Source organism: Eurypyga helias, unplaced genomic scaffold (assembly GCF_000690775.1).
Source record: "Eurypyga helias isolate BGI_N326 unplaced genomic scaffold, ASM69077v1 scaffold14646, whole genome shotgun sequence".
In the NCBI taxonomy this organism is placed as follows: Eukaryota; Metazoa; Chordata; class Aves; order Eurypygiformes; family Eurypygidae; genus Eurypyga; species Eurypyga helias.
The window spans coordinates 1-11,513 of NW_010257320.1; the positions used below are offsets into that span (position 1 = coordinate 1).

The window sequence follows — 11,513 nt, forward strand, 5'->3', positions numbered from 1 at the left end:
CCCTCCATGCCCCACCCCCCAACAGGAACACAGCACACCCTGGGAGGAGGAGGAAGAAAACAAAAAACCAGAAGGGGAGGAAGAAAGGGGAGAACAAAGAAAGAGGCTGGACAAACAGATGATGAAGAAAAACTCGCTGGCATGGAAAGGTTTCAGCATCATCATCATCTTGCCGTTGGCCAACCACAAAAGGAGGTTCCTTGAGATGAGGTAATCTGTGCGACTCCTTCCCGGCTCGCTCCCTGCCAAGAGCGGAGAGGAAGAGCTGCTGGGGGCCAGTGTGAGACAGCAGGCTCGGCCGTCCATCAGAGAGACCAGCTGGTGGAGGGCTCTGCGCTGGGGGTTCCCCGGGATGAGGTAGGGCTGGGAGAGCAGTGGGAGCTGCTGCTGCTGCTGCGAACTTTGGGTGCTGGAGCCGGCAATGAGATGGACGACTGGCTTCTGGGCAAAAAGCACTCCTGCAGGGCACAGAGAGGCGAAGAGAAGGGTTACTGGGACTGCAGGGTGGCACGGCTGGGAAGGATCGGGTACAGTGCAAAGTCTACCCAAGCCCAAAGTCCTCAGCCTAACGGAAAGGGGCTTGGTGTAAATCACGCAGGCTTGAAGACAGACCAGAGGCTCCGTGACCAGGACATAAGGAGGGATCCTGGGGACTCGCTCCGGCAGCCTCTCTCACAGAGGACTGATGGCCTCAACACCTCTGGAGGAGAGAAGCAACCTCCTGTGGTACATACTGCACCGCAGTGCCAGGCTGTGCCCAAGGACGTCCCCTGAATGTCAGTCCCCTACAGCAGAGCACAGGGGACAAGAGCAATTTGTGTCCCCCAGAGATGCCGGAGGAAAAGCTGAGTAAAGCCACTCCTCAGGAGGAGAAAACTGCTAACTTTCTGCTAACACTTCTATAGTATTTTTAAAACCCAAGGGAAGGGGTTTCTAACCACCACCACCTCCTCAAGGAAAGGGTAATTAGCCTTGAAGTGCCGGGCACCAAAGAAGGAGAAAAGCAATCACCTCCTACTGAACTTGCTGGGGTTGTCCATGGCGTGCTGTGGCAAAGAGCACGCCACCCTCCCCACGTCCCACTCTGCACCACCAGCCCGCCTCCCGCCCGATCCCCGGGAGCGGCTCTTTCTCACCAGCATAAATTGTGCCGTTAATCTCCACCGACATGTTAATGCTCCCAATGCCGTTCGGTGACAAATTCAGCGCCGCCGCGTCCGGTTTGTCGTCTTTCAAGAAAGAAGAGATGCAGAGTTAGAGAGTAACTACCCTGTTACCTGCACCACCCAGAGCTGATCCTAGGTGTACACAGCCCTCCTTCTGTCTCTTTGCAGAGGAAATCCCCACACGATGTCTGCTTCTGGTCCTACAAAGTCTACAAAGGTGTTTAAGTGCTTCAGTGTGGGTGACTGAGGGCTGGGATTCCACCAGCAATGTGTAAATCTCCTCCCAGCTGACACAATGAACTTCCCCTCCACGGAAAAGTCTGCCAGCTCATGGGACAAGACCGTGTTTAAATTGGCTGGATCGCGGCCGTGTTCGCAGCAAACTGGCGGCACGTGCACAGTCCTCTCCACCTGCGCTGAGAGGTGGCAGCTTCTGGAGGAGCTGGTGCTTCTCTCTCTGCAAAGCTCACGCTGCAGCGGCTCCAGCGGCCGCTGGAGGGAGGGGACTACTCCCAGCACCAAGGACTCAACCCCAGGAACACCGTACGCTCAGCTGCCCCTATAGCCTGTGTCAAATCCAGGTTATTTTCTCCGTCCTCAGCCCAAAGAGCCCGTTCGGAGCCAAGATGGGCAGCTCCGGAAGTGCCAATACAGAGCAGCGTTTCTATTCGCACTCATTAAAGGGAGCTGAACACCAAACTCTGCCAGGCACTTCTGAAGCCCCAACCTAAGCGAGCCGTAACTGCGAGCCTGGTCTGCGTGCTCATGAATGCATGCTTACAGTTTGCACAGCCGTATCGTGGTTACCAGCCCTCCCCATGTTGGTTTTGGGGCACTGGGGTATTAAAACAGAGAGATTATGCAGACAGGCTGCTCGGGCCCCCACACTGCACGTAAAATCCAAGGGTTTTAGCTCCTTTCAAGTCTGCTGGGGCAGAAGTCCACTGTCCCTTTAAAGAATGCTAAGGACACTGTTAACATTTAACCTACAAGTTGCTAGCGAGCTATGATAAGCTCATGCAGAGCTGCTCAAAAACAACTCCGAAAAGCACTTCACAAAGCGCAGTATTATTCTTATTTTGCAATTGGGAAAAAAAATCAGGCCATGAAAGCCAGGACAGACTTGTCCATAGTCACCTACAAATTGGGAATAGTAGGAACTGAGTCCTCAGGGCTCAGCCTGTTACTATTTGTGGAGACCAAAATTGTTCCTGGCATTTTCATTTAGGAAGTTCTGAGTGGAGAGGAAAAAAAAACCAACCATGAGAGGGAACGAACATTACTTGATAAAGTTTGTATTCCCTTTTACTCACCCTATCACCTTGTTTTTACAATGCAGGTGGATACACAGTTGTCGGGAACCACGAAGTCCAAATCCCATTGGAGCAGCAAGCTGCTACTGCTTCAAAGGGGAGCCTGCCATGACCCTTTGCCATACATATTTTTCTGGCAAAGGGTCTCAATAAGGCATTTACCAGCATTGCTAGCAAAGGCCTCAACAGCAACTCTCCCCCTTCGTCTAAGCCGTGCCAAACTTGCCTGGCCTTGTGCCTACACCCAAACGTGCAGTTAATAGGGGGTCTGAGACCTTTAATTTTAATGGATCAAAAGGTTTGGAGGAAGCAGCTGTTGGGAGTGAAATTTTCTGAGGTTTTGCTCTCCAGGGAAGTGCAGCCCCCAGGACAGGTAAGGGAGCTGCAGCACTTAATCAGCTTTTGAAGCCACTATATAACCGTATTGATTCTGACAACGTGACCTTTACAGGGTGACTCCCCTTTTACAAACCATTTCAGGAGTGCATTTCCCAGGCCATGAATGCTGCTTATACGTGACCTTCTAACCCAGCCTTGCCAGGAGTTCTTTGCCTGGAGGCTGTGCGTAGGGTCACAGCAGATGTTGGTAGAAATCACCTGACTTGCTAAAAGCCCTGGGATGCATCGCCCCCCTGCAGACACAGAGATCTTTGTGGCCTCCTCATCACACCTAATGAAGGATTCCTAAAAGCTGGGCATCTCTGCTGCAGCCTGCTACCCATAGGGAAAAAGCTGTTACCTCCACGATCAATTAAAAGGGTTCCTGACTGGGAAAGGATGGAAAATAATTCCCTGCAGCACAATGCTGGCATGAGGCTCAGATAAGAGCAGGGCAGGGGAAATCTGAGCATCTGGCACATGATGGGCATCCCCTCCAAAAGTCACCTAATGGACTGCAGAATGACAGAACCGTCCCTGGTGAGGCTGAACCACACTCTGATCCGAACTACACACCAGGCATTAAAGATGAGGGAGCCAGGTGTGTGAGCCAAAGCGATTTCAGCCAGTCCCACGTGCTTCCCAGGAGGGAAGGAACACACGTACAGCAGGCAGCAGAGCACTGCTGCGAGGACACCTGAGCTAGCATCAGCCAAAACGGGTAACTGCCCACAGCGTAAGCTCTAGGGAGACGGAACGCTCGAGTCCTGAAGCTGTCTCACTGCGATCAACGTGGGGGTCCACGAGCTCAGAGTGAGGGTCTTCTTATATGGGTCAAGTGAGTTTTATCAGCTTAGATGCAGCATGTTCTGAACACAGCGAGGGCATTTCTGAACTTGGGCCGGATTACGCATCAGCAAAACAGAACAAGCCAGCAGCAGCAAGTGAAACCTAACAGAACGCTGCTACAGTTTGGCTTTGCAGTTACTCCATTTTAACAGCTTCTCGATGGCGACCTCTGCCTGGTACCCAGAGAGATAATCAAGCCTGTGTGTGAAGAGGTGTTTGATACCCTCCCCGCTGCAGTCTGCAAAGACCTTCCATGTATCCAGAGGTGCTGCTTACCCTTGCCATTGATTTTGATCTTCATGGGGATCTGCCGCGCCATGCTGAACAGGTTGCGCTGAAGAGCCTGCTGGACAAGCCGCTGCTCCTCCTCTGTCATCCGCGAGACCTTCTTCTCCGGAGGCTCTCCTGACTCCAGCCTCTCCCTCAGCTGCTCCAGGGTGGCTGTTCTTGCTGCCACGGTTGCCTGCTGGCTAGCCAAGGTCACTGGCACAGCAATACGATTTGGCATAGACACAGTCAAGGGCACACCGTCACCTAGAAAAGGAGAGAGTCACTTCGTCCCTCCTCCAGCCCTCCCTAAAGCAAGTATGCAAAAGTTTAAACTGCAGGCACAACATTCTGCAAACCCTAAGCCACCCATGTCCCGCTGCTCTCAAGTCCAAACTACTCTGGGTGGGCAAAATGGAAATTATTTCAGCGCCTGTACCTCTTAACCTGGCCACCCTCTCCACCGCAGGTAGAAGTAGCTGACCTTTTCTGACAGCAGCTGCTGGAGACACCCGAGGATTGCTGGTCCCACTGCCTGGCGCGACACCAATGATGGGGAAGCGGATCTTTGGGGGAGACAGTAGGGAAGGAGGCCCCGTGGCGGTGGGCGAGTAGCTGAACAAAGAGGAGCTGTAGCTGGGCCGCCTGCCTTCTCGCCTGTTGCCATCGATTGCAGCCTGCAGCTCAGCAGGAGAGCTAAGGGATTTCTTCTCGCATTCGTAGGCATATAGGTACTTCATATACCTAGGAGAGAGGCGAGCACAGGGAAGCTCAAGTAGGTATCTCGAGAGAACGTGAAATTACAGGCTGCAGCACCAAGCACTGCATTCAGGAGGACTTTCAGACTGAGGTCCCCTGCAGAGCTGGAGCCTTTGTCTGCGTATCATGACCGCTGCTGCACCTGGTTTGATAAGCATTGAGCAGTTTACGTGTCAAGCACAGCGCTCTCAAACACTGAGTAAACTCAAAGTTTCTTTAGAGGCAAGTACATAGTTACATACTACTACACCCACATGTGCAAAAAAGAATAATCCAGAATTCCTTTACAACTGAGATACCATCTAGAATGACAAGAATTAAGATCTTGGACTGTAACACTTAACGCAAGGAAGGAAGTTGGAGGAATTACCCTTTGTCCAAGTCATTCGTATCGTTCGCACGTGCCACGCGCAGGTTTGCGTGAGACAGCCTGTTCATGCCAAAGGCTGTAGAAATGGCAAGGAGCTTCCCTCTCTGGGAATCAGGGGCTATGACAACTTGCATGAAAACCAAGGCTGCGTAAGAGCTGGGTGTGGATTCCGAAAACCCAGCCTTCCATGCTCAAGTTACTCAACACAGCTTCGCCCTGTTGCTTCAATTTTACAGTAGGTTTACTTTCACCATTCTTTTCCCTCTGCTCATTCTACTACTTCCCTTTTTGTTTTGCTTGCCTAATCAACGTGAGGTACTGCAGGTCAGAAAAGCAATCCTTGTAGTGGATTGTAAGTAAGTAGGTGCTAAATGCAAGTTTTCACAACTGATTAGTCATAACAGGCATTAAATGATCAAGTTCATACTTGATGTCTCCAAATCAGGAGGCCTGCCTCTCTCCCTCCTCACTGTGCCAAGTGCTCTTCAGAGACAAAGCAAGACCCGCCTTACCCTGAGGAGTTTAAGCCCTGAAGAGGCAAAAAAGGCAACAGGATGGAGAGAGGCACATAGCACGGCGAGCAAGGTGCTGGGATTGTAGGGATGGAAGGGGAACGAGTTCAGGACAAGAGAAGGAACAGAAAGGAAAAATTGCAGTCCTTGGGTGAGAGAGAAATAAAGCAATTTACCAGCTCCTCCACAGCCAGAATAGAATTTACTCTTCCAATTTTTCCACCCCAGGCCCTGCTTTGCACTCCCCAGTCCCCGCTCTGCACTCAGGGCCACGCTCAGACCCCCCGGACTTACTGGGTGCGAAGTGTGAACGCGGCACTAGTGATGGAGGTGGGCAGATTAAGGCCTTTGGTGATCTCTCGCCAGATCTTCTTGTTGATGATTTCCACCAGCCCTCCTTTCTCAGTCACCAGCTTGTAGAGCATGTAGAGATCCAGGATCTGCTTTGCCATGATGGGGATTCGATTGATGGGAGTTCCTGCAAGGAAACAGCAGGGAAGGAAACATGGAGTCAGAGAGAAAATGAGGCCAAGAAAACCAGCAGGTTGGGGCTATTGATCTTCCTACTAATAGGAAATTCAGGCAACTCTATTTGTAGCCTGACTTGAGGCCTCTCAATGGGTGAGTAAATAAGTCAGAGAAGTGTAGCTACATGGCATGTCCTTTTTGTGAAAAATCCTTTCCTGTAGGCAAAGGCAATTATCAGACAAATAATAACCTGCAGCTACGAGCAACTTCTAAAATAGAAAGAGGGGAAGTAGGGACTATTCAATCCTAGGGGTGAGGGAGCAGCACGGAGGAATTGTTTTTTATGAGCTGCCAGGGCAATCTCAGATAAAAATCTGTATTGCTCAGGAAGGAGCTGAGCAGCCACGCAACTCGAGTGACTCGTACATTGGGATTCAGCTCCCTCGCTCCTCAGGATTTGCTAGCCTGTATTGCTTGGGAACAGCAACAGAAAAGGGGACAGAAAAGGGTACGTGACACTTGAGAGCACCTCCCTCCCCCACATACATTTACCTCCATCCTCCCTCACAAGCACGTGCGTTAACGTTTTGCTACGGCTTCTGCTCTCACACAGCACGTTCCCCGCTCCCACTCTCTTTTCCTGAACACGCTCCCCATGACACACCGGTGAGGCCACAGGTGCACCCTGGCAGCAGCGTGTGGCGAGACAACTAGAGAAACCACGTTGATGGAGGTGAACAGACGAGTAGCAGAACGAGCATCAGCCCGTCTGGTTGCAGACACCGCACAGCCAGCGCCAGGCATCCAACCACCTTTCAGATCCCAAAACAGGGTCCTGCTCTATCCTTGCAAGGACAGACAAGGAAACAGCTCTGTGCTTTCTGTTCAGTTCTGTCATCTTGTGGGCTAACAGGGCTGAGAAAAGGGTTTGAAAAGGTCAAACTAATGAGATTTGGGCAAGGAGAGGAAGAGGGGGAAAAACGCTGATGTAGCAAACCTTTTATTCTGCATAGGAAATACTGTCCTGGATCAAAGAGCCGTCCATCTGAGGTCAGTATCCTGTGTGCCACGACGGTCAGCACCAACCTTTACAGGAAAGGCTGCGAAGCACTGTAATGGACAATTACGGAATACCCAACCCACGGGGGAGACTTCTGCCGCTGCTCGTCAGCCAGTGACTCGGTTAATGCCCCGAAGCACAGCAGTTTATGGCCCTTATAAATGGGTTTTATTCTGTTTAGTGAAAAGGAGTTCAGCTCGGCTCTGCAGATGTCCTCATTATACATGTAAGTGTAATTTTTTTTCCCCTCTCTTCCTTTTGAGGCCTGTTATGCATTAGCTCACGGTACCAATTCCCACAGGTTAATGGGATATTGGATAGAAAAAGTAAACTTTCTCAGCTTTAAAAGGGCCGCCTTCAATTTCACCAAGTTTCTAACTCCTAAACTGTAAGAAAACATAAAGAGCAACCTGATCAGGCTTGGGTCTGTGTGCTTGTCATTTTATATCTATCACATCCTCCTTTCCTTGCCTTGTCTAAACAACCCCTTCCCTGTCCACAACAGAAAAGTCCACAAAGCCGTAATTTCACAAACTGCATCAGATCCTCTTCCTGCATTTCACAGACGACAGTTCCCTCAGGGAGCAGAGATAGAGACGTTTCCAAGCTGTTTAAACGCCCTGTGGCTCCATCCACCCCAGCCAGCTGCCCCAAGCCAGGAGCCGGTCCCTCCCAAAAGGCCGGGCTGTGTAAACGCAGTCCTCCACTTGCTTTGTTTCTTCCTCCGCCACCATTTTGTCTCAGCGCGTTATTGCAAAGATTACGAGCACGCTAACAGCGTCATTTCAGACACACAGAGGGCTGGCCGTGATCAAGTTACCAGCCTGAAGTTATCATTCATCAGCTGAGCCGCAGTAACCAGAGTCACACCCAGCCCACTTCTAATGAAAAGCGGGGAAATATTTAGCTCAGAGGTCTCCAGGAAGGAGAGGTGGGTGTTTTTTCACCCCAAAATGCCTCTCCATTAACATTTCTGCCTCAGCAGCAAGGAAAGCTAGGGTGCACTAAGGGTCCTCACGTTGCCAGCAAAGCCTCTGCCCCACTGGAGCAGGATCCAGACCCTCTTCCCCTACTCCTCCAGCAACCCCACGCTCCTCACAGCCACCCACTCTGCCCCAATCCAATTTAGGGAATAGCATTAACTTATCCAGAAGGGGCTTTCATCCAGCTCTCCTTAGACAGTGACCAGATGGAGAGTGAAAGGGAAGGGTCATGGATAAGGCTCCTCAAGCAAATAAGCCACTAATACAGAAATATAAGGAAACATCTACTTTTTAAATATACTGCATTTATCCTGAACAGTTTTACTCTTCTCCAGACTCTCCCATCTCAGCATCTGAAAAGGTACACCAGTAGATTGATCCAAATGTTCCTGTGAAAGGGACAAGCATTATCCGCATCAGTGGGAAATAAAAGCTTAAATGTATTTGCAGAGAGCCTGCCCCTGGCTGGGGCAGAAAGAGCGACTGGATCCCACCTCCCCGCTGCACGCTACTACCCCTCCGACACCTTCCCTTCCTGAAGTTTGCTTTTAAACACGACCCACAGACCAAAGTGCCCTGAAATTTAATTAGCAGTTTTATAAACTAAAACCTATAGTTCCCCATCCCCTCCCCCAGGTTTGCTTATACAGGCTGAGAAATTTTACGGCAGGGACAAAACTACTTCCACCCTTCTACCACTTGAGCATGGAGATGCAATCATTTTCCTCCTGCACACTCTCACAGTACCACTCAAAGTAACATCTCCCAGAGCTAGCGAAGAGTGATTCGAGTTTGGGACCCGGCAAATTAACTGTACTCCTCACCCACTCTGCACGCTTAGAGCAGCCGACTGCAAAGGAGAAGCATGGAAAGGCTGTGCTCGGAGCCCTCTCCTCCCCCAGCCCCTCGCCGAGGAAAAGCAAGGCGATAAAGTCTTTATTGGAAGCCCGCAGCGCTCAAACAGGAAAGGCTGAAAAACGAGTATCATGGGACGATTGGTTGCTGAAGCCGAGCGGATCCTTTCACAGGCGGCTGCAAGGCTTGTCAGGGGCCATGATGGATTACTGTCATCTGGCAGCATCAGGATTAATGATCCGGAGGTCAGAGGGGAGAATTCCAGAGGGAAAGGTCAGCAGCCAGGGGCACAGCATAAGACTTGTTGCCTTTTGACGGCAAACTCAATTTACTGTACTTTTAAGGCTCTCAGAAATACCGCATATACTGTGCTCGTGAAGAGTCACAGCCTCGCTTGACTCGAGGAGAAGGCAAGGAAGATGACTTGCTCCCCTTCTGGTTTTCTTGGTAAAGTACCTTTTTTTCCTTTTAGTATAACCCCAGCCACACAAGATGGGACATTCCTGCAAGGAATCAGCCAAAGGAGGGAGCAGCAAGGAGTCTGTTTCCACTGGAAAAGGGATGATGCACAGTTGATGAGCATTGGAGCCCTCAGGAAGATGAGCTCTAGGGCAGGCAAACTCCTGCTATCGAAGGCCCAAGGGTGGGAGTATGGCCTAAGAGTAAGAGGCTGTAAGACTCCAGACACCCTACCTTCTCCTTGGCTAACTAGAAGGGCTATGAAGAGGACAAAAAGCCCAAGAATGACACTGGACGGAGAAGGAAGAATCATCCCATAGTCATAGGCTCCTGGTTTCTGAAGGGAAAACTAACTGTAATTCACATTTCTCAGATAAAGAGTTTCCTTGGAGGAAGCCTCAACGGTAGCTATAAACGTCTCTGTCCTTCAAAGGAAATAAGCAGCCGCCTCTGCCAAGCCATTTCACCCCATTCCAAAGCCTCTTCTGTTTCCAGCAGACGTAACAGAAGCCTAAAGGGCTTATAAGGATAGGCTTGGACATCCCCTATGCTAGAGAGGCAGAAGGAGCAACTGCGTGATTTTCATCCTTCAAGAGCTCTTCAAGAAGGGTCTGAGGAAGCTGTAAACCCCAGATAATCTTTGAACAGCTGTTTTTACATCTACTGGCAATGAACCAGTATCTGGGGGTGCTGGCAGAGCCATCAGCACATGCAGGCTCTGCTCCTCCAATCGCCACTCGCTCCATGATGGGGTTCAGCCCTCCTGTCCATTGACAGGGACCCTAAGCTTTGGACCATCATCTTCTTCACCCACCCAAGCACGGCTGCCCAGCATGGGCTTTTTCCTGCTCTTCATCCTGTTTTAGCCACACCTCAGAGTTACACCTAATTCTGAAGATGCAAACTGATGTTAAAGGGCCCCTAAGACTGTTCTTAACCAAATCACAGAAACTAAGTCCCCTCTCATTTTGCAGGGGTTTGCTTGGCTCTGCAAGTCCTCCACGAGCCCTGCCATGAGCCACTCTCTCCTCCTCCTCGTGCTGAGCCATGCCCACTGCAGGGAGTTCCCCACCACCGGCAGTCTAAGCCATGACTTGTCCTGCATGCAAGAGACAAAGAGCAGTTAATTACACCCAGCCTGGAGCAGTTACTTCTTTAGTCACCTCCCATTTTTCTTCCTATCCAATTTACTTCCAGAAGTGTCCATTTTTTAGTAAGGAACAAAGGAGGTGATAATCCCAAACATTTATTCTACAGAACAACATTCACAGTGTAACAAAAGATGCTCTGGAGTGAAAAATAAGCACAGAGGGGCATTTTTAAGCCATAACTTGTACAGGTAAGGAAAGAGCTGCTCCTTCCAGATTCCACTCTGTGTTCAGAAGAGAAACAGGATCAGGCAGTCGAAAAGGAACAGGTTTCCCCCGGGAGACTGAGGAAGTCCACAGTGATTAAAAATAATTTTGAATTGAATCTTAAACTGATCTTCATGTTTCTTTGAAGGGAGACACCACAGTTACTTGGTATAAATGACCTCCCCACTCTCCCAGGCTAAACAGAGGTAAAATTCAGTTCAACAACAGATCAGCAGTGCAGGACAGGGGCAAATCAACTTGAACCCTGCACCGTCTCCGTTCCCGGTTTGCTTGAACTCCTCTCCCAGGACAAAGCCCAGCTGGCTTCACACAAAGTTGTCTGTCCAGCCACCCCAGCTACTTTGCACAAAAGTTTTATTTGTTGATTTGGTTTGAGTATCCCAAGCACTCAGAGTAAAAATAAAAAGCAAAAGGTATACAGAAAGGAAAACTCCCCTCTTCCTCCCTGCCCATGCATGGCATTCCCACAGCGGGCATTCTCACCTCCCAACAGGAATGTCACCACCTGATCCACAAGCCTGCAGACCATTAGACACTCCTACTAAAGCAGGAGCCGGGACAGAGGGTAATTAATCATGCTCTATTTGACAGGAGGCCCACTTATCTGTACCCCTTGAAACACCATCAGTTTCTGCTTCCCTCCTCAATAAGCGAGGCTGACAGCAGCCCCTTATCAGATTTCGGCTGCTGAAACGGAG

The 11,513-nt window shown here is 50.3% G+C and overlaps 1 protein-coding gene across 1 annotated transcript in view; it reads right to left on the reverse strand.

Moving 5' to 3' along the window:
* Positions 1-146: 146 nt before the first annotated feature.
* Positions 147-11,513, reverse strand: part of LOC104511382 (AT-rich interactive domain-containing protein 3B-like) — a 29,202-nt gene continuing 17,835 nt past the window's right edge. Inside the window, 6 exon segments of the mRNA XM_010153976.1 lie at positions 147-396; positions 398-458; positions 1,137-1,229; positions 3,983-4,240; positions 4,458-4,717; positions 5,909-6,092. Of these exon segments, the coding sequence (XP_010152278.1) occupies positions 306-396; positions 398-458; positions 1,137-1,229; positions 3,983-4,240; positions 4,458-4,717; positions 5,909-6,092 (947 nt within the window). The 3' untranslated portion in view covers positions 147-305.